The 25,000-nt window shown below is 27.6% G+C and overlaps 1 protein-coding gene across 6 annotated transcripts in view; it reads right to left on the bottom strand.

Annotated features, from left to right (window-relative positions):
• The window catches only part of LOC136091318 (fibrillin-2-like), a 154,898-nt gene that overhangs the window by 68,978 nt on the left and 60,920 nt on the right, over window positions 1-25,000 (bottom strand). For all 6 annotated transcript variants that reach the window (XR_010643901.1, XM_065818736.1, XM_065818734.1 and 3 more), the window contains exons 6-8: window positions 6,990-7,115; window positions 6,693-6,818; window positions 6,396-6,521 (exon numbers count right to left, since the gene is read on the bottom strand). Coding sequence is in view for 5 of the 6 variants with exons in the window: in XM_065818736.1 (XP_065674808.1) it covers window positions 6,396-6,521; window positions 6,693-6,818; window positions 6,990-7,115 (378 nt within the window). In the remaining variant the exon portion in view is untranslated. The remainder of the gene's footprint in view (window positions 1-6,395; window positions 6,522-6,692; window positions 6,819-6,989; window positions 7,116-25,000) is intronic.

Genomic DNA, 25,000 nt, shown 5'->3' with positions numbered 1-25,000 from the left:
GGCAGCTAAAAAAGTGGCCATTCAGATCCATTCGAGTAAGTTCATTAAAATCATGTGTAACTATCGCTCATTGTATATTGGCTGCAAGGAAAACTGTTCAGATGACTTCGATTTAAATGCCATACATTTCTTCTATTTGTGGCATACAAGGTAATTTTAGTCAATTTAAAAGACCAGAACAAGAGCAAATGGTCTTATTAAAATATGTTCAACACTAGGAGGCTGGAAAATCTTTTATTATTTCTTTCTAAAGAATGTCTTTTAAAATGAAATAATTGTTATTTAACAAGTTAGTAGTTTTAATGTCCTCAAATTATTTAAGTTGCCTCAAAATGTAAACATTTACTTTATATTTTAAAAAGTATTTATTAACAATTGCAAGAGGTCATTTGTTGATTAAAGCATTATTAGTGGTATTGGGATGGAGTATCTTATATTTTAAGTTACAAAACAAAAGAATTGCATTTGAAATTCCATTCATTCTAAGTTTATACAAATAATCAGTCTCTCCCTTATCTAGAGATAATTTATAAAAACTTATGGAAGTTCTTGAATCAAAATTTATTTGAAGTTTTTTCTCAGAGAATAGGAATAATTTTAAATATTATTTTTTTATTGTGGAAATAATATAAACATATTTAAACAAAGTGCTAAAGTTTTAGACAAATTTGAAAAGTTTTCTTTCAAATTATGTTTCAAATTTTTAAATAACTTTGCAAACACAGTTGTCCATAAAAGGATCCTAACCTCTTCGGAAAAGACTCAAAAAATCCTTTGCAGGAGTGATTCTATAGGCTATGGTGATCACTTTAAAACAAAAATTAAAAACTTTTAATTACTTTTAATTACAGGAGAAAATTGCATTTAGAGTTTTTGCCTAATTTACATGAGAAACTTAATTTTTAAAATGCGTTACCACTGCAAAAAGTCACAAACAAAAAACCATTTGTTTTATTTCAAATGTTGCAAATATCTCTTAACAACATTGTATTAAGCTATTACTTTTCTTTTTTTTTTCCTACTTTAATAAAAATTCAAATTTAAAAGCAAAAAAATTGAAATATGTTGGTGCCAAATATTTGCCGCTGATGTAAACAAATAAATTGGAGTTTTTGTTAAAAATTTATGTCTTTATCAAAAAATGCCTATTTCAGCAAAACACATCGTGATAAGCAAACAGATTTTCTGCAAAGCAGAAAATCTGTTTGCTCATTTTGATGAGTTGTGTTCGAAGAAAAAAGAGTTTGTGTTTGAAGAAAAAAGAACCATATTAACTGATATTTTGATTGAAAAAGTCAGGAATATTTTTAAGTGTAATGTTAATTTCAATGATGACAAAATTCCAAACGGTATTTGCAATTCATGTAGAGGCAAACTACAACGACTTGATACTGTCAGTATTGTTGGACAGATACCAGACTTGTACTATTTCAATCCGATAGTCATTAAGCCATCTACAAGATATTCTAGTGCTTTCCAATGTAAAACTTGTAGGGGTAAAAGATTACTACATCTGTCCAACAACATCTCTCCAAGATTATCTGTACAATTTTGTCCAAGTTTACTCTAATAACATCTTTCCAATATCATATGAAAATTCAACAACCCTTAACAACATATTTAGAAATGGTAGTTTTTCTCTAAGTCCAACAACATCTGGAAGAATTTTGCATTATTAGTTAATATTTTTTTCAGGATGTAATTACATCTGAAAAAAACCTTTAATGTAACTACATATGGTTAAAATAATGCATTATTAGTTAATTCATCTAAAAAATAACTTTATCTTAAAATCTACAGACTTTAAGCAGATGTTATTACACTTTGATAATTTAGAAGATGTAACTACATTCCTAATGTTCATTTAATTTTTGCACAGATGTGACATCCCCACTTTTTGTACTATAGGTACAAGGCAAAAAAATGTATAGGAACTTGCCATAAAGACCCTAAGTGTGCTGAACAAATAGCAGCTGATTTAATCTCAAAAAAAGATGCCTTTTCAGGTGGTATTGTCAAACTTAGTTGAGCATGTGGAGGTAAATCTTTGCAAGTTCTGCCAGGACATTCAGAGAAGTACAAGCAGCAGCTATTTACTGCTGAAACATTGGCCCAAGTTCAAAACAATACAAATCTTTCCAGTGTTGGTGTGAAAAGGCTTGCATTAGCTCTAAATAACTCAATGAAAAAGAGAGCTGTAGAGGCAAACATGAAGCGAAGTCTCGACAACCTCTGCAAAAAATTAGCAGATTTTTTCAAAATGTCAAATGTTGTCCTTCCGGACAAAGAAATAAAAAAACCAAGTTTGAAAAGTTATTCACTGCAAGTACTTGAATGCCTTAATCGACCATATTCTCTCAGTATGAGGACTTACATCACATTAAGTTAAACTTTAACTAAATGAGATGTAAGGAATTGATGGAGGTGGTTTATTTTTGAAAATTACCCTTAGCGTAATTGACACAAATTCCAAGCAAATCAAGGATATTAAAGATACATCAGTACTCAAAGATTATCATGTCTCTAATCAAGTTCTTCTGCCCAGGATGGTGGTGTAAAAAAACAGCTGATTGTTTCTTCAGCAGAAAGTATTTCTGAAACATATGAAAACCATAGAATAGTATGAAGCCTCATACAAATTGAAAATGGGATTTCTCTGTTCAGAAGCAAAACTTAACTCAGCTAAGAATTATTCAAATATTGGTTATTTTCCATTACTTAACTCCTACAGGCAATCTGGGCTTATTCTTGGTGTGATTCTTCTAATGGAAGTCTTTTTTTTTTGGAATCTTCAACCATATTTTCAAGTAACTCCTTGAAATATGGAATCAAGCACAAAAATGGCCGAATCTCTTGCAACTTCAAGGCAAGCATATCATGGGGGACAGTTCAATGGAAATGAATGGAACTAAATGTTGAAGAATGTTGACATTCTTCAGAGTCTTGCCCAAAAGCATTGTGCATTGCAAGCAATGCCTTTTGTTGATTGCTTAAGAAAGCTTTAATCCGTTAAAAAAGCTTGTTTAGCAAAGATCTTGAAGGCAGGATTCTGTCAAAATATTTTAGAATTCAAGCATTCTTACCTTACTTTTAGAATTTCAGCTACTACCAAAGCACATGCAGTTTTTCATCACATTAAGGAATTTGTTGAAAAAAAATCAAACTGGGCTTGGAGTTTTCAGTGAGCAAACCACTGAACCAATGCATGCCAAATTCAAGATCCACTGGCAAAGGTTGAAAAGGGAACCTTCTCATCCTGATTATAGAGACAAACTTCTGAGTTTGTCTCCATATTCAGGATAGGACGAAATATGATAAAAATAAAAAACACATTTGAAATTAAATTGATTAAAAACTCTCAGGAGAAAAATCTTAGTCAGAGAATCTTTTTGTGTGCGTAATTACTTATTTTTGGTGTATTTAGGCTGAAACTTTAAATGCAATTTTCTCTCGCAGATGTAATTAAAAGATTTAAATTTTTTTTAATGTGATAACAATTATCTATAGAATCACCTCTCCTAGTAATTTTTCTGGTCATTTACGAAGAGGTTAGGACCCTATTTGGACAACTTTGCAAAGTTACACATATTCAAAATTAAAATGTGCTTTATTCAAAACTTTAAATTTAAAAACATGAGACTTACATATATTATTACAAAATGGCGAAACATTTAGAAAATGTTTTTCAAAATGTTTCGCAATATTTGTATATTTTTTAACTTAAGTTATATGATAACTGCAAAAGTTTTTATGTGAGTTTCTTGAAATTTTCTTAATGAAAAAAGTAAAAAGCTTTGAGCAGCAATTGAAATAAATAAATCAATAAGATTTAAGTAAAGTTTTATGAAATTAAACTCATGGTGAAAAGAACATTTTAGAATAACGCATTTTTTACCATATAACATTGTAAAAGTATGATGACTTTCAGAACCATTAAAACAACATAAATAAAGTAACTTTATTAAAATATGTTTTTAATAAACTTTTATGTGCTTTAAAACTCATCTTATAGAGATTAACAAAATGAGATTGAAAATTGACTACTTTAACATTTTCCGCTACGAAACACACCATATATATACACAAATCACAGGCAAGAGAAATATTATGGTTAAAGCAACACATATCAAAAAAGAAATCTTCATTAGATAAAAAAGTTCATATACATTCCAGACCATTTTAAACAGCATGGACCGTATTTGGGCGCCGCTCAAATTAAAATTTAAGGACCTTTTTATAGAGGATCTTATTGCTTTTGTTTAAACATAATTTAAGGTAAAAACCTTTTTTTTTCAATTGCTTTAAATTTTTTTTTTTTGTTATTTATTATATTTATTCAAATAAATATAAAAAAATAAAAAAATAAAGTAAGAAAATATATAAAATGAAGTACAAATAACAATCGTAACAAAAATAACAAAAATAAAATAAAATATAAATGATAATATTAAATAATAAAAATTATTCTTTCAAATAGAAAACCTCAAAATACTTAAGTAATAAAAACCAATACGCCACCAATGGAATAAATGCTTAAAAGTTAAACTTTATTATGAACACAACAAGCTACTATAATTGGTACTTGATGAACAAAAAAATCAGACTCAATAAGAAACAGAAATTTTCAAAGTTAAAAAAATATTTATACATATACAGGCCTTGATACGAGATTTTGCAGCGTAGCGAAAACCCGTAACACATTTTTAAGTAACTCAACTCAGCAAATATATTTTGCATTGTTAGAAGTTATATTGCGTCACTAGCGTCTTTTCAAGTACCGCATTGTAATTAAAGTTATTTTATTAACGCGTTAATAATCATACAAACAGTTTTTTTTTCTCACTATAACAAAAGTTACAAATTAAAGTCTAAGTTCCTATTTGAAAAATCATTTTTATTACTTTTTTCTAATATGAACTAAATTTTATTTTGAAAACGTAAATCAAGATTTGTTTGAATTCATAAAACGTAAAATAACATTTGTTTTTTTTTCTATAATTTTACAGTCGGTTTTTGGTTATTTTATTAACTGTTAATAAATTTTTTCTTATTTATTTTGTGAACTCTTTTAAATAATGCTTTTAAACAATAAAGAGTTTTTTTTGTTATTTATCAGTTACCGATAACATATTCGTGATAATAATTTATTTTTATAAATTAAACAAACGTCATTAAAACTTTACGTTATTGAATTAACAATAAACAAAATATCTTATTAATAAAACATTTACACCAAAATGAATCGTGCATTTTTTTAACTATTATGACAAAAAATAATTTTTATTTTTAAAAGGAATTAATATATTTTATTCCTTAAGATGAAACTTAAAACACTTTATTTTTTTTAACTAACTTTTAACAACAACATAAAAAATTATGAAACATTTTCTGTTTCTTTAACAAAAAATCTATTAGTTTACGATTGCGGTTAAATGCTTTTACTTGCGACTTTATTTCTTCTGAATAAACGTCACGTTAACGACAATCAAAAGATAATTTAAATACTCTAAAAGATAAAAGTTTTTGTGTAGCGCAAAACTGCTGAACGCGTAGGCAAATCGCCTTTTCGCAAGCAAAATGCGAGCTGCGTAACGCTTCTTAACAAGGCCTGATATATACATATTCATACATATATACATACATACATATGCATACATTAATACACACATATATTAATGGTTGTCAATGAAAGTACTGAATGTACCGGAACAGTAGTATAAAGTATTATTGGATACCAGCATTAAAACTTATTTCTGAACTATATCTAACCATCCCAGCTATACTTCAAATTACAATGACGGATATCTTAGTAAAGGATTAGTAGGAAGATATTAGGATTTAGACGATCTTTGGGTTTTAAAAATTAGCTCAGACATATTCCAGAAACAATCAAACTTTAAAACTTTCCTGTAGAAACAATGTAAACCTGCTATGCAATACGGTTGCGTTTTTTACAGTGCTTGCGTAAAATGTATTTACTAAAATAATTAATAATTACCCAATTACTGTATTACATAATGTGAGCCTTAATACATATAAAGGTAAAGTTCCTGCTGTTATAATCAATTTAAGAATTCTTAAATATTATCAGTTTTCTAACTACTGAAAAAAAATTTCGTTTATCTTCATACCAATTACTAAAGCTATTTAAACATTGTTACAACCTATTGCTTTTAATCACCTAGCTCCCATTTTACGGGTCCTCATTTGCTGGTAAGTTTAAAATACATGATTATTATTTTAAACAAATATTGATAAAACATTCCTGATTTTATTTTGTTGAATTTTTTATAGTTGATCAAATGGAAATATAATCACCTGAAAATGTGGCACTTGCAACTATCCATAAAAATATACAGGAACAACAAAATATAAAAACACTACAAACAACTGACCAACACAACTGTTGTTTTCCAATATCCATCCAGACTTGCAAGTACAATTATAACTTCCATTAGTATTCACACAATCACTGTTAGTCAAGTTGCAAAATTTAGCCAACTCATTGCATTCATTGACATCTGGAAACAATTATAATGTAATATTCAAAAAAACTTATTTTTGAGAATGTTATCTAAGACAACATATATATGGGTAAAACAAAAAAATAACTACTTAATAATCTAGTACTGGTGATTATCTATTAAAAAAAGAGGGGAAAACAAATTATAAAAACATTACAAACAACTGACCAACACAACTGTTGTTTTCCAATATCCACCCAGACTTGCAAGTACAATTGTAACTTCCATTAGTATTCACACAATCACTGTTAGCCAAGTTGCAAAATTTAGCCAACTCATTGCATTCATCGACATCTGAAAACAATTATAAAGTAATATTCAAAAAAACTTATTTTTGAGAATATCCTTTAAGACAACATATATATAAGTAGAACAAAAAAATTAAATACCTGGCAATGTGGTACTAGTGACTATAATAAAAATATAAGGGGAAAACAAATTATAAAAACATTACAAACAACTGACCAACACAACTGTTGTTTCCCAATATCCACCCAGACTTGCCAGTACAATTGTAACTTCCTTTACTATTCACACAACCACTGTTAGTTAAACTGCAATATTTAGCTAACTCATTGCATTTATTGACATCTGAAAATATTTATAATGTAATATTCAAAAAAACTTATTTTTAAGAACATCAATTAAGACATCGTATTTAAAACAGTAAAATAAAAAAAATTATCTAGATATTTTAAAATTACGTTATGTCTCAAATTGGTTACCATCAGTAACTAGGGTAAACTTTATTACTTATAAATAACAATTTTAAAATGCAGAAAATGTTTTTTTAGAACTGGTATGTTGCTATTTATCATGTCTTATTTTATTTATAACGCAAAAAAAGTTTTATCACAGTTAGTAATTTTGTCACATGGAATAAATATTGTTTCAATTCACAACCATTATTATTTATGAAAATTGGTTTTTCATTGATTATGTTGGAAATCATTTCTTCGTTGTGGTCTTTAATCCCACTTGTTAGTTTAATAAGTTTGTCTGTATAAACTAATCAAATATCCTAATCAAATTACCTGTAATTTATACTAATAGTAATATACTAATCAAATTACCTGTAAGTATATGTTATTTTATGTAAATTATATCTGTATCAATATATATATATATATATTAGGGATATGACTTTTTTGCAACCTACTAGGCCTGTATCGTAATTCAATGAACTTTTATGTAAAAAGAACGAATAGATGTTTCATTTTGACATATTTTGAAAAAAGGTCACCCCAAAACCAAAAAATCGAATTTTCAATAGGTACACTTTTGTACAGTAAATGAATATTAAAGGCTGAAGATGTTGTAAGAGTCATACTCCTGTTGTTATTTTATTTATTTATGCAACATGTACTGTGATATAACAAAAAACATTATGTGATATATAATTATACAAGTATTACAAAATTAACAGTATCAAAGCGTCTAGTACAGAAATATACATAACTGTCTGTGTCTATAGGCCTACTGTGTTTAGTACATGGGTCACATGATGCTCACGTCTCATAAAGAGTCTAGCGCTTATTACTTAGAATGAATCGAAGTTGCAGTTTGTCTTTCTTTCTGCAGGAAGCATACAGGTCTTGCATCACCTTGATTGCACGTTCAGCTATCTGATTACTTCGTGGTATGTCGATGACGGATGGCTCTTTCTTCCAGTGATTTTTGAATGACTGCAATGCCTTTTTGTAAGGCTTCAATACATCAGATAAATTCTTGAAGTCATTGTCATTGTACTTTTGACTACTAAACCAATGTTCTGCCCACTCATATGAAATGAACCTGCAAACCTTCTCCAAATTCTTTCTCGCTTCAGGCATAAGAATGAACGCCAGAATGGCGAGAATGGCTCTTGAGTTCCATCTGGCATTGCTCATATTAGGAATGTTCTGAAAGTGAATCAGAGGGAAGTTTCTTTGTTCTTCATAGAACCTAAACACTCTTGTTAAATGGTACAAAAACTTCATATCGTCTCTCCACCCTGATTTATCAAGAATTTCTACAGTTCCATTCACAAACTTATCCTTCAGTTCATCATACTTATTCAACAGTTCAGACACAAATGGGTATTCAATGCTTGGAGATTTGGTATCACCCCCAAGTTCTTCGTCCATCACCAGACGGAGAATCCTGTCTAGTACGTGATGCTGACAACCGATAAATTGTGGTATTGTGACACCCTTTAATTTAAACATACGTTGCAACTTCACAACAACTCCATTTCTCTTCCCAGTATTGACGTTTGTTGTATCAGTAATGATCATCTTAATTGAATTCCACAAATTGTATTCATCAATAAGTTTGGCAATTTTTTCAGCAACAGTTTCAGCTTTGCCATCTTTTAAACGCAGTGCATCAAGTTTCACGTCAGTTCTTTCATTCTGAAGTACAACTACCTGATATTCCTTATCATCTATTCGTTTGCCGTCAAAGTGTAAGGACCACTGTTCCATTTTAAATTGTTGTATCATTTCTTTTTTTAATTTACCTGCCTCTTTGAATATGGACTTGTAAATTGCTGATTGACTTGGAGTTGGAATATCAATACCTTGTTGTGATAATACATTGCATATTTTAGCAGCTTTCTTTGTGGAAACTCCACTTGATGTAACCATACTTACAGCAAATTTACTTTTGTAGTGCTTTCTAGTTTTTTTCTGAGTGTCCTCATCATCGTCTTTATCACCGTCGCCGTCTTCATCATCTTCACTCTTACTTTTGCAGTTTTCAGATTCAGTACCACTGTCTGTGGTAGACAGGACTTGTGATGTGGAAGGTATTGCTGTTCCAGACTGGACTTTCCTTCTCTTGGAAGGGTGAATGGTTTCTTTACTTGCCACTTGTCCTGTTGAGTACCCCACCTGTCCTTTACTTTCTTTTTGTAGGTGGTATAGACGTTTATCTTCCGAGGATAACCACTGGCCATTCACTTTCGTGATGTCAAATAATGCATTGAGAACATCATATTTTCCACGCTTGACACATTCATCATAGACCTTCAGCACCTTCATAAGCTTTGCTCTTATCACTTGATCAGACACACGTGGAAAATTCAGTTTATTGTCCCACAATTTTGTAATTTCCTTAGAAATTTGGTCTATTCGTTCTTTTCTTCCTTTAACATATGCTCCGAGAAACTGGTATCTTCCTACGATCTGCAATTGAAGTGGTATTCTGGATTTTTCATCGAGTGAATGTTCTTCTACAGCCACGCTTCCTCTTCTTCTGTGTGACTCTTGAAATCTCACCAAATTTTTAGTCCAAGTCTTCTTGTTCTTTGTTACTGTGGTATGACTTTTCTTGTGAGACATCATATAATATTGTTACGACTTTACGGATAGCTGAGCGTAAATATCCGTTTAATAAAGTCGTTTAATTAATAAAATACTTTAACTGTATAGTAATCCAATTATAGTTCGATAATCCAGTCAATGTTGATAACAGTTCGATAATCCAGTCCGTATCCTAACGATAATGCTACAACTACTTATACTTCGTACACTTACAGCGTCTTTAGTTCGCTACAGTAGTTCCTTATTAGCTCAGTTACACGCAGAGTACTTCAAAGAACTATTCACATTATCAACACTGAGCTCTGACAGCAGCTCGCTTATATAATTATTTAGAGCTTCCAGAATGTTCTACTAAGTTCTATAATCTTCTACAGTCTGTTACAGTCGTCTATATCACCGTGGTAACACAATGACGTCATCACACAACAATTCCAAGTATTTGCCGGCACACGGCCGTTTCGTTGCCATGGTAAAGTGTGGCGTTATATTTATAAATTCATAACAAAATAATGAAATAAATAGAATTAAGCTGAGAATTAAGCTTAAGATTAAAACATCGGTCAAAAATGAATGTATAAAAATGGTAAATCAAATTTTTATTTTGGGGTGACCTTTTTTTGTTGCAGAAAGCTATTTGGGCCTTTTTTCATGATTTTAGGTAAAAGTTCATCGATTTATGATACAGGAAACATATATATATATATATATATATATATATATATATATATATATATATATATATATATATATATATATATAAACACACACACACACACACACACACACAAACACATGCACACACACATATATGACTCATATTTTTTTAAACAGTAGTTTGCACATATATATATATATATATATATATATATATATATATATTAGGGCTGTCCAAAAAAAATTTTTTTTTTCAGATTTGATTTCATAGTTTTTTATTTTGTGACATTTGACATAGTAATTAACTGTGCAAAAAATCTTTACAATCAGATAATGTTTAGGGGGTGCTCAATGACCATAAAGTTTTACGAAAAATGTGAAAAACATGGAAAAAGTAACAAAGTTCCACAAATTTCTAAAACCCGGTTAATTAGATTTTTCAGATTTGATCAGTTTTAATTATCTCTAAATATTAAATTCTGAATACAAATTACAATCCACATCCACTTTAGACTGGTTTATTAGCAGAGAAATTAATAAAATAAAATACTGCAATACGACTGAAGTTCTGCGGTTTTTGTTATATCAGATATTTTCCAAAATAAAACACTAGGATTTTTGACTCTTTGTCATTGATTAAAATACGAATTATAAACAAAAAAACATATGAGCAATTAACATTTAATTATCGTAATGTTATAGTTCGTGCAATGTTAATGCTAGCGAGGACTATAACTTTTCAGAATACACTTTCTGGCATCTGGCACTCGCTTACTGTGATCCTCAACCACCTGAATTAACCTCTGCATTTCAGATTCATTTCTTGTAATCGATTCATTAAACATCGACATTAAAGCCACAGATCGTTCGGCAGCATCATTTACTACTTTCAATGAATATACTAAATTTTTTCCTTCTTGGTATTCTGGGGAATCATTCCAGGTAGCTGGATCGTTGTTGAACAGAAAATCAATATCAACCTTCATTGACCGCAACGCACTTGCTGAAACTGATGTCACCAGCATGTCCAGAGATTTCTTCTCTAGACTTTCAATGTTCTTTAATTTGATCAACCTTTCAGACCAGTTCTCACCGTGAAATTTCATGTTGGAAATCATTTTTCGCTTCTCTTCCGTTTGAAGTTTGTTTGAAAACAAAGCTAGTGGGACCAATTCTGGTGAAAGGTACCACAAATGGTTTTGAAAGTTCTCGACTGCTGCTTCGGAAATCGTTTTATTCACAACTGCAAACTGCTTAAGTTGCTGAAACAGAAACAAGTCATTAACTGGAGCATCGCTGGCATTTGTGCATGATATCCAAGATTTTACATAAACCAGACTAGCAAATAAGCAAAATTCACAGAGATTTTTTTCCTCTTTTGTGGTCAACTTGAACTCTTCACGAAATAAATAAATCTTAAAACAATAAATAACCTTGGCCATCCAGCGAGCCATGTGAAAAGCACCAGGGATCTTGAAATGATAATTTTTCTCTTCTTGATCAGGCAGTTTTCCAAGTATTAACAGACAGAGATCCATGATTTCTTTGTAGTCATCCCTTGGCATTTTAACATGCAGGTTTTCTTTGAGGAATGCAATCACTTCATTTACTAGTTCTTGCACCAGGGGTATTTTCATTCGAATGTCATCCAGAGGTTTAAAATTTCCTTGATTAACTTTGGGCCAATATTGCTGAAATCTCTGGAAAAGAGGTATGTTGGGACCAGATGATGGTCCAAATAGTGATCCAAACACTCCTGCTACTATGATCTCATGAACATGGTGTCTGCAAGCGAAACATAACAAATTTCTACCTATATGTTTCTCTAGAACTACACATGCACCATTTTTGGAGCCAGTGTTAGAGGCTGTAGTATCAAAACTCATTCCAATAACATCACCAATTTCGTCCCAGAAATTAAGCAGATGAATAACTGCTTTTGCTTGGGCTTCTCCAGTTCCAGCTGATAGTTTTGCTGTTCCAAGTATTTTGTCAACATTGTGACCTGTCACACCTACAGATAGCCGGTCAACATTTGCTTTAGGGGCTGCAGAATTTGTACGATCTATCATCAGTTTGCCATCCCAGTGGACGATTAATGGTGGTTTGTCCAAATCGCAGAATTCAGTTCGAACAGTGGCTTCAATATTTGATCGATGATAGGTTCGTTTTCTACGGACTGTAGAACGTGACAATGATCCATCATCGAGGTTTTGTCCACCAGCCCTTGCAATTGCTGCTGCTAGTATAGTAAATTTTGTGTCAGATAGATTAATTCTGTCTAATGTTGATGAAACATCAGGCGAGTCAAGAATTGTATCTAAGATACATTGTCGTTTTGGAGTTCTTGCTAAACTTGATTCAGCTGACCCTGAAGAACTTGCTTTACTGACTTGTTGTCTGTAATAAACAGGGATTTCTATCTCAAAATCTCTATCAACCATTTTGTCATTATCAACAGCATCGTTATCGTTGTCATCACTATAACTTTCGTCATGTAAAGGTTCAATAACAGGAACTATTGCACTCGCACCAGATTGTCTTTGCTCTTCTTTTAGCTTTCGTTCTCTCTCTGCTTGTTTCTTTGCTTCATTTCTTTCTTCTAATTTTGAAAGTTCTTTGTCCTCTCCAAACATCACCATTTTTCTCTGACATCTCTGATCCAATAAAAATTCTTTATCTTCTTCAATTCTGATCATGGTTTCAGCATCCTTGTGGGCAATGTCAAAAAGTAGGCCAATGGTGTCTGTAAATGATTTCTCTCTCAATTTCTGAGAATCTGACAATCTGGATTTTTTTTTTTTTATTAATTTAAATTCCTGGACTAAAGTTTTCAACTTTAAGACTACATTCGGATGAAATGCTGTCGGAATACGGGCTTTATTCCAAATAATAATCAGTTAATCAACAGTTGTTTTAAGACTTTCAGGCACTGACTTTTTGGTTGAATTAAGATGATAAAAAAATGTTTTTAAAACATCAGATGTTAAGGGAAGAACTTTATCTGGAAGATTTGACTCTGGTTGTCCAATTAAAAAGATTTTGGTTTGAAGTCGTGTAGAGATAGCAACACGAGATGATGCTGCCATTTCAATGATAACTGAAATATTATGAGAAAATCAAAACTCAATACCATATTATACAAACTTATCATTCAGTTGTTGGTTTATGCAGCTGCAGCAATATATTATAATAATTATTACTAAAGAAATTAAATAAATATTTTCAAATTAGAAATTATTATTATCTGCACTTAATAATAAACAATACACTACCAGAATACCATGCTAGTTTTCTGTAATAGGTTACTAAGGTTAGGTACTATCAAAATATTAATACATTTGTTGTCAAACTGAAATTCCAAATAAAAATAATATTTATACTTGTAAACCTTTTTATTCTGTTTGAACAAATTCTAAATTGAGTTAAATAATAGTATTAAAATTATGAATACAAATTTTAACAAAATGATATAAACACAGTTGTTTTAAACACTAGCAGACATTTTTTAGTCTGGTGCCCTAATGACAGTTAATCTGCTGCACTTTAATCAATCTATATAGCACGCAATCAGACAATATTTAAGTGGAAAAAATCTAACTAACCAGGTTCTAGAAATTTTTGGAACTTTGGAACTTTTTACACGTTTTTGACGTTTTTCGTAAAACTTTATGGTCATTGAGCACCCCCTAAACATTATCTGATTGGAAAGATTTTTTCCACAGTCAATTACTATGTCAAATGGCACAAAATAAACAACTATGCATTCAAATCCGAGAAAAATTTTTTTTTCCTGTGTTCACATGAACAGCCCTAATATATATATATATATATATATATATATATATATATATATATATATATATATATATATATATAAAATATATATATATATATATATATATATATATATATATATATATATATATATATATATATATATATATATATATATATATATTTATATAAGCTACCTGCATTTGCTTATTTTATTTGATACAGCTTTTTTATAAAAAGGAGAAAAAAACAAAGAATAATGAATAAAGAGATTGCTGCCCCTATTTTTAGGCAAACATTGAACAATGAGATTTATTAAATTGCTGCAGTTAATTGGATTCAATCAGAATAAGTAGTTGTATAGGAGCTTTTAAAGGAATTCTGTCACTTTTTCAAAGCATATTTTGTGACATGGAAAATACATTTGTTGGTTCTATTTTCAAACTTACAATTTTACTTTTACCTAACAACCTTTTTTTTTTTTTTTTTTTTTTTCACCTTACAAATATTATTTATTTATTGCTGAGACATTCAACTATTTTCCACATTCATGATTTTAAATTTAATGTAAAATGCTGGTTATACAAACATGTTAAAGAAGATTTAATTGTGACTCTTCTAATGTAGTAGTTGATAATCACTCACTTTTTTTAAAAAATGTGTCTGAATTAAAATTTTGCGTTAAATTGTTTCTAAAGTTGAGAGTAAAACATTCAAGTCTTGGTTTTCAGTCAAGTTCATATACAATTTGTATCTGATTTTAAAGGACTGTTTCAAACTTTCTTGACATCATACAACAATGTCATTGAGAAATGCTTACCAGTGTCATTAGATGCTACACATAAAAGTATTCTTGTGGCTTTTTGTATGATGCTTTTTCTTATTTTATTAATGAATATCAACTTGTTAAATTTTGTAAAGACACTCTTTTTAAGGTTGAGCTGATAGAAATAAAAATTATTGACACAAATAACCAAATTCATTTTATAAATTCCATTATATAAGTTTAAAATGAAATCTTGAAAACATACTTTAAAATGAAGAGATTTTCAATGAATTTGGTAATTATTTAAATAAAATAGCAATACCAGGCACCAATAAAGAAAATACAAGTGATTTACATGATGGAGAGATTTTTAAAAAACGTCCTTTGTTTTCTAATGAACCAATTGTAATTCATTTTCATTTGTTTACAGATGAGTTTAAATCTGTTAATCCTCTAGGTTCCAAGTGAGAAAAACACAAAATTATTGGTATTAATTATATTAGAAATTTGCATCCACACTATTGCTCTCAAATGTTACAAGTTTATTTAGCTGAAATGGTTTGCCTTACTATTTTGAAGAAAACGTCTTATTCTAAAATTATGAAACCATTAATTGATGACTTGCAGAGTTGATCAAAAATGATATATATTTTAAAAACTTGCAATATTAATTGTTCACTTAAAGTATGCAGTATGCCTTGTGACAGTTTCTGCTGACAACTTAGGTGCTCATGCGCTAGAAAATTTTGCTGTTGCATTAGTTCGAAAAGGGTTTGTCAAACCTACTAATTTTGAAACAATGAAACTAATAAAATATCACACTGACTGCTACTTAAGAACTGATAGTAACTAGTTATAAGTGCTGATTCTCATCCTAACGCCAGTAATAATAGACACGACTCTGAGGAGATGTTTATTACTTAATCACTGCACAAATTATGTTTACACATAATTTGTTTTGTTTTTTGTTTTTTTTTCTATTCTGAGACCTTATATTGTTGTATACATACTTTTTATTATATAATCAATTTTTTGTTTTTAAGTGTTTTTGTTAGGTGACATATTTTTTGTATATCTTCATTCATATTGGTGCTTATAGAACAATTTAATGTTTATTGATATTGTTAGTGCTGTTTAGTTGGATTGTCTGTCTTGTTTATATTTTAAATATTCCTCTATTATTCATTATTTTTTGTCTTGACGGCTGTCAAAATAAGCCTTGTTCGAAAAATAATTCTCCTTTATTCTACTGTACTTCATTTCATCTCTGAAGCATTCACTACTCATGTGTGACCATTGGGCAAATTTTATATATGCCAGAATTATATATACGCCAAAGTTTTTAAATAATTTCCTGTGAATATACCTGTGTATGATATAAATAAATAGTGCTGCTTGGATAATCTTTCATTTTTTTAACTTTAATTTTTTTTATTTTTTATTTTTTCACACCTTTGCTTCCAACAAGGCTGCAAGCAACCACTATAAGAGTTGGAAGTTACTAGAAGAGAAAAGATGAAGTTTGTAGAGCAAGATAACGATTGAGAGAATACTTAAAAGACTTAAAAAGAATGAAAAGATTGCAAATAATTTGAATCAATATGAATGTTTGGTTACATATCGAGTTTTAATGATGACTGCCCTGCATACTGTTTGGAATATCTTGAACTAAAAAATATAGGTGATATTTTTTCACCAATTATTAAAAGATACTCTCTAGGATATTTAGCTTATATGATTGCATCAATTGTTAATTCCTTTGTAGAAATATGGCTGGGAAATTTTATTCCTTAAATACACTACATGGTGCATTATCCAAGACAAATTGAATTTTTGGAAACTTTGCCAAAAATTTATGGTGCATGGGATTTGAAGCTAAGCACAGTTACTTTAAGTGTCTTTTTCATGTTGTTTCTAATTTTAAAAACATCACCTACACATTGTAGAAGCGCCATCAAATGCGCCAATGAATTCAATACATTTTATTTTATAAAAGGTGAGTAACACAATCAAAGAAATGGTATTAGTATATCATTAAATTCATAACCATTAAGGTTAGTATTAAATTAGTAGTAAAATAGCAAAATAGTATGAAGAAGATTTTCAAATTACACACAATTTTGTACTCAATCAAAACACTCAACTAGGAAAAGTGATAAATGTTTCAATGAATCATTGTTCCTACTAAACTGGTGACTTTGATGTTCTTGTAATTACTGAGCTGATGTAATTACCAAGCTCTTACGTATTTCTAAATACCACAATTGATAATGACCATTTATAAGAAAATTTTATGAGTTGCTCGCTATTTCATGATACAAATGTTCAAATTGTTCAACTATATTTGTCCATCGAATGTTCAAAATTGTATTAAATAAAATCTTTTCAGTTCAAGAATTTTAGTTAATAAAATATCTTATTAATTTGTGGTGTTATTTGCCAGTGTTATTATGTTGTATTTTCTAGCCTTTTTATAGTCTTATCTTTTTTAATTATTCTGAAGACACATTGTAATGTGTGCTTACAAACATCTTATGCTATGCACTATTGTAACAGTGTTTTGTGTTGATAGACCAAGGCTGGTATAGGTATATTTTTATCCTTTATGTTTTCTGTTATATTGTTATCTTAATTCTACTAACAACAAAATGCAAATAATACTTTTGTAGTTAAAAATTGTAATTTTTTTTTATTACTTTTTTTAGATATTTGTAAACTTTACTTGACTTTCCTTTTTTGGTACCTGCTGCGTTGTGACGGATTTTAAAAAGAACTTGACTGATGTTAATGCCGTCTTTATATCGATAAGTATAAGCAATGACATTGCTGATAGGGATTTAAATTCAAAATATTATTTTTTAGATAATATATCAAGTTGTTAATGTGTTTTATTGTTATTAATGATTTAATTACTAATAACCCGTAGTATGGGTTGCTTACTGGTAATATGATAACATCGTAATATAACTTAGTAACTTAAAAACATTGCAGAGATACAATAATGCACCTTGTGCATACTTAGTTTTAAATGTTAAACATATGCTAAACATTAATTCAGTAAGGATAGGATAGGAGAAGATATTGATGGTTCAGTTATTACCCAAATAGATGATTTGGCGTTTCAATTTAGATATGGATTTAAGGTTGCTTTTAATTCAAAACGTAGAGAAATCTTTGCTTCTTGGCAGGGAGTTTTTTATCATGAAAAAATTTTAAATTATTTATAAGTTTATTGTTTGAGCATGTATTAACTTATATTACCCAAATAGATGATTTCATCACTAAAATGAATATTTTATAGATTTCCATATACTACTAACTTCTGCAAAATATGAAATAAACTTTTCCTAAGCTATCTTTTTCAAAAACCTAGTCACTGCAATGGCTTTGTGAGCATTTAGCTGTTTATTTAAAACATATAGTATCAATGGTGTTAGGAATTTATACAGAAAAAATTAAGTTTATTCTTTTGCCAGGAACCTCTTGTAAAATTTAGGAGAATTAGCTGACCTCTTCTAAATGATGATCAAGTTGCACAGTTTAAGAGAAAATACTTTAAAATTAGTTCTGGCCTTAAGCGGGACTCTTACTTGCTGAATGAGTCTGCTAATCTATGCTCAGCAAATACTCATTGCCATCCTTTAAGTGATAAGGTAAGCGTAATTTCACAGCATATATAATGCATATTTATAAGAAAATACAGAACGAAAGGTTGCTGCATGTACTTCTATGGTTAAAAGTTATTTAATAGGATAAGTCCATAAAAAATTACTTTCCAAATCTTAATTATTATAGAATGTGAATATGATATAACAAATAAGATTAAAAAACCATGACAGATGAGTGTCAGAAACCATACCCAGATTATAAATTTTTGGCTCACCAAATTGCCTCGTCATTTGAGGCATTAAAATATTCATGCTGAAATGAAAGGACTTTTAATATCCTTAATAAATTCAATAGTAAATAATAATAAATAAGTATCCTGCACTTTGATACGAAAAAATTGTAAAATTTTTGTATTATATTTTGTACCTATATTGCTTTGTTAATGTTGTCATAAACTGAAGAGTTCCTAAAAATGGGCTAAACCCTAACGCTGCACTAAAATATCTACCCACTTATTTTTTAACTCTACACTTAAAATAATCATAAACTTATTTTTTAACTTACACTTTAAATATCTTTTTAAATTTAATTTTAAAAAAAAATCATTTTTTCCCCCATTCCATGAACTTGAAAGTAGCTTCGTGTACGTCCTAATAATAATAATAATATATATTTAATAATAAAATAATAAATTTTATTTGTTTTATAACTTTATTAAAGATATATATTTTAAATAAATATAAACTATACATAAAAACGCATAATAAAATTAAAATTACTTACATTAATTACTTACAAAACTTACATACTAACTTATCTACCCGGGGTGGGAAGATCAAATTTTATTATTTGTATTTATTAGATTTCTATTTTTTAATAATCTGTCTTCAAATATTACTTTGGGTCTATTAACTCAAGTATTCACGCTGTTCTGCCCAAATTAGTCTAGAATAGGCCACGCAATGTAAGAACGGGGTCAAATATATCTTTTCATTTTTTTAGTGACATAGTGTCATTTTCTTTGTCTTAATTTTAAAATATTAGACAATAACTGCTTGCTTTTATTAGGTTGAATGAAGAACAAAATGAAGAAATTAATAGATTTAAAAAAAACTGTTGTCAGCTAGATGGAAATAATTGTTTTCGGGTAAATGGTAAAAAATGGGTTTTGGGTTTATAACAGGGTACTAGATAAGATTAGTGATGGTAATAATATATATATATATATATATATATATATATATATATATATATATATATATATATATATATATATATATATATATATATATATATATATGTATATATATATATATATATATATATATATATATATATATATATATATATATATAAATATATATATATATATATATATATATACATTTATATATATATATATATATATATATTATTATTATTATATATATATATATATAAATTAATATATATGTATATATATATACATATATTTATATATATATATATAAATATATATATATACATTTGTGGTTTAATTACTTCCTGCAATTAAATTAATGTGTTTTGACATAATCTAACCTTAATTTTGTCAGCTTTAAAACCACAAACAGGCAAAGAGCCATTTTTTACCACAAGCACATTTTCTTAGCCGTAAATATACGAATATATATATATATATATATATATATATATATATATATATATATATATATATATATATATATATATATATATATATATATATATATAATTCGATTATACATAAGATATAATGCAATTTTTGTATAGCACTAATATATATTTATATATTTTATATAGATAGTTATCCAAGGTGTATATAATTATAGAAATAAATAAAATTAAATTTTTTATTAAATTTTAATCACTGACGAAATACTATTATATGCAAAACAGACTCGTGAAGCGAAATTAAATATAATAATCATTTATAATAAACAAAAAATGCATTTAAAAATGTTTTGTGTTTAGTATTTAATTGCGTTTTGGTTTTACAGCTTGATTTTTATAAGATATTAGGTAACATACAACTTTTTTAGTTTTAAAGACCTTTTCTAAATTTCTGCTTCAACTCTGCTACAAATAAACAATTGTATGATCTTTATTTAAATTAAATTTATCAAAATTTTTAAACCTAATTTTAAACTTTATTAAAACTTAAAAAAATTAAACAAAATTTAAAAATAAAAAAACTTTTTAAATCTTTTCAATGTAAAAAATAGAGTGTATATATATATATATATATATATATATATATATATATATATATATATTTATATATATATATATATATATATATATATATATATATATATATATATATATGTATATATATATATATATATATATATATATATATATATATATATAAATATATATATATATATATATATATATATATATATATATATATATATATATATATATATATATATATATATATATATATATATATATATATATATATACACACCAGGCCTTGTTATAAAGCGCTGGGCGAAGAGCATTTTACATACGAAAAAAGTGATTTAATGTTATGCTATTTATGTTATGCTAATTTTTTTCTTTTTTTTTTTTACATCTTTACATCTTAGAAGGCTGCAAGCAACCACTATTAGAGTTGGAACAATTGACAGATAACTTAAAAGATTGAAAATTAAATGAATCAGGAAAACAAGATGAAGGAAGCAAGTTCCAAAGAACTGATGCTCCATGAAAAAAACTAGATGATTAAAAGCACATTGGAACAGCCACAGTGAAAGGATGAGACTTAACTAAATCACGAATAACACCAGTAAATATACTTCTTATATCTACACAGGTAGTGCTTAAGTTTATTTTTATTGATTTTAAATTTTAGTGTGACTATTATATATATTGTTCAATTTTATTTTTTCAGCTATTTATTGTTTAACTATTAACTATTTAACTGACAGTAACAATCAGAGGTGGAAAATAACCAATTACATTTACTCACATTATTTTAATTGAGTACTTTTTTTGTGAAATTTTACTTTTAATGTGTACTTTTATTTTTACTTAAGTATTTTTATATTTTACATTATAATCTTGCTCCATTTTTAGAAGTAACTAAACTTCTCTCTACTTAAATTTTCCAACACTTTTTTAGTAAAATTCGCCCAAAATATGTTAATGAACTTTCTTGAAAATAAATCTTCAGCTAAATGTTTTCTCTTACAACCATCTCCTACAGTGGAAAGAGAGAACATGTTACGAGCTAGTCTTCTCAAATTCATGGAGGTATACTTTGTTGAAAAGATGTCTACGAAACAAAAGCTGCTAAGTTTGCTAGCATATTTCTTTGATCCAAGAACAAACAAGTGTCTAACAGAAAAAGAATATCAAGAAGCAGAAAGCAAACTTATGAAAAAATTTTCAAAGTCAGCACTCCGACAATATCCTCGAAAATCAATGCATACAAACATTTGTTTGCAAAATGAACTAAATTATTCGAGAAGTGGTAAGTTATAAACCTAAAATTTATGTTTGTTAAAAAACATTTGTTTTTAAATCTATTTATAAATTTTACTTTTTTAAGATTTTCAGTGTTGTAAAAAAGTAGATTACATTTCGACAAAGGTAAATACTTGCTTTTTTATTTTTAGATGTGATTGATTCAAGTATTGATTTGCAATTTCATGTTTCACCTGAAGTTCCTGTTAAATGCAAAAATGGGTTTGCTAAGCTTGCAGTATTGTGTGGATTTAAACTGTGCAAAGAAAAAACACGCTCAAAGCAAATTATAAAAGAAGAGTTATCCTTTTTCAATTAAACTATAAAAGCAAAAGCTTGGAAAATTGATGAATTTTGATACAAGTATAAAAACAATATTCCAATGCTAGCCTCTAAAGCAAGAGAAGTATATACTTCACCTGGTAGTTTGGTAGGGCCAGAATCCTCATTCAGTGTTGCTAACTTTATTCATTACAAAGAAAGAAGTAATTTAAGCTGGAGAAACTTACGGTACTTGATGCTACTTAAGGAGAATTGCAATTTTACTTTAAAACTTTGTATTTAACTGAAATTGAGGAAAAGTATATAAAACAGAGACCACTCGATGTCAATCCAACGCCAGCTTCAATGTTTATCCGACATTTTTTAGCTGTCGTTTTCCCCACCTGGTACTTATGCTTATTGTAACTTAAAATTATATTGTAAAAATTATATTGTAAAGTTGCGAATAAAGATTGAAGATAAGACTGCAGTCTTCTACTTGCTCCTGTCATTATCTTAATTTTTATCTTATTTATAAATGTACATATAAATATATTTGTATTTATAAATGTATTAAAGTTAATTGTATGTAAAATGTTTCTATAGTGACGAAACAAGTTACAAAAAAAAAAAAAAAAAAGATTATTTTATATGTATAACCATTAAAAAAAAAAGTTATTAATACTTGTAAACTACTAAATCCTTATTTTCTGGCGTGTAGCCACAGTAGAGGACCAGAGTTAAGTAACACAACAAGAATTGTTTTATTAACTTTGTTTCTTCTCAAAAACAAAACACTTTTATGAAAAAAAAAATATTATTTAATTATTTGGCCTTGATATTTGTTATATATATATATATATATATATATATATATATATATATATATATATATATATATATATATATATATATATATATATATATATATATATATATAAATATATATATATATATGTATATATATATATGTAAATATATATGTATATACATATATATATATATATATACATATATGTATATATACATACATGTATATATATATATATGTATATATATTTATGTGTATATATATATATATATATATATATATATATATATATATATATATATATATATGTATATATATATATATATATATATATGTATATACATATATATTTATATATATATTCATATCTATAATGGTGCTGTTACTCGCATAAAATGCGAGTGACGGTACCATTCGGCGTAGTTAAAGTAATTTTTGTATATTACTGCGATTATAATATACTTTGCTGATGAAGACATAATTCCATTATTACTTAGAAAAAACCTCCGAAAAAAGATATAGCAAGGATTTCTTTTTTATTAAAATTTCTCAAAAATCACGATCACTTATCTATATTAGAATAAAGTTTACGGGGGAATGCACACATCCCATTTACCACCCGCGCCTCCGTCATTTAAGAATAAATAACAAAAATTCATGTACATTTCAATTTTTATAAACTTTTTTTTTCTATGATTTTTATAAACAAAGTAATAAATATTCTGCAAGAATATTTGTTATTACTTTGTGCATAAAAATCATATAAAAAATTATATTACTTATTTGAAATCTGCTAAGTCAGTTTGTTTGCAAAACAAAAGTTTCAAAATTATCCATACTGTTAAAATCTAAAATATTTAAAATGTATTGGATAAAATTTAAAATAAACAAAATATATTGAATAAAATAATCAAATTTAGCACTTATATTGTTGAGAGAATTTAAAATAATCTGCTTTTTAGCATTCTTTTATTTTGTAACCGAAACAGTGAACAGACTGTGGACATGATGTGGCTTACAAATATAAAGTTAATACAAAGAAATTGTACCAAAAAATATTATATGGTACAAAAAAGCAGTTTCTTGATGATAAGACCTTCTGCAAGTTCTATAAAAGATGCCGCTACTTAATCGTAATATATGTTAATATTATATATATATATAATATATTTTTTGTATATTCCAAAATCTTTTAATATATTATATATCCAATAAATAATTTACTACACATGTAAACGATTAAATATTACAAAAGCAGTTTACTATATTTCATGTTATGTTATCCTATATTCTGTTCATGGTTTATTATAAATTACGAATTCCTAACTATCTTTAATTATAATACGAAATATATTATATATATATATATATATATATATATATATATATATATATATATATATATATATATATATATATATATATGTACACAATTTTAATAACTGTATATGCAGTTTATTATATTGCATATGTAAAAGATATTACTTTATTTTGATCACGATTTACTAAATAACACGACTTTGTAATAACTAAAGATTAAAGAACAAAATTTTTAAAAAAACACTGTTTTTTTTTGTTTTTGTTTTTTTATTAATACTCTTTCTCTTCGGAATTAATGAAATTTAAAAAAAACAGCTACATTCACTTATGGATTATTCAGCAACGCTTTATCAAACAATAAAAACAACAATTAGCAGAAATGTTGGTTGTGAAAAAAGTGTGTGAACCAATTACAAAAAAAAATAAACTTAATTGCACCACTCTGAAATAATTCATCTATAAAAATAATCTATAAAAATTTAAAAATTTAATATATTAT

The sequence above is a fragment of the Hydra vulgaris genome, chromosome 15, assembly GCF_038396675.1.
Source record: "Hydra vulgaris chromosome 15, alternate assembly HydraT2T_AEP".
Lineage (NCBI taxonomy): Eukaryota > Metazoa > Cnidaria > Hydrozoa > Anthoathecata > Hydridae > Hydra > Hydra vulgaris.
This window is presented reverse-complemented; position numbering and strand designations above follow the sequence as displayed.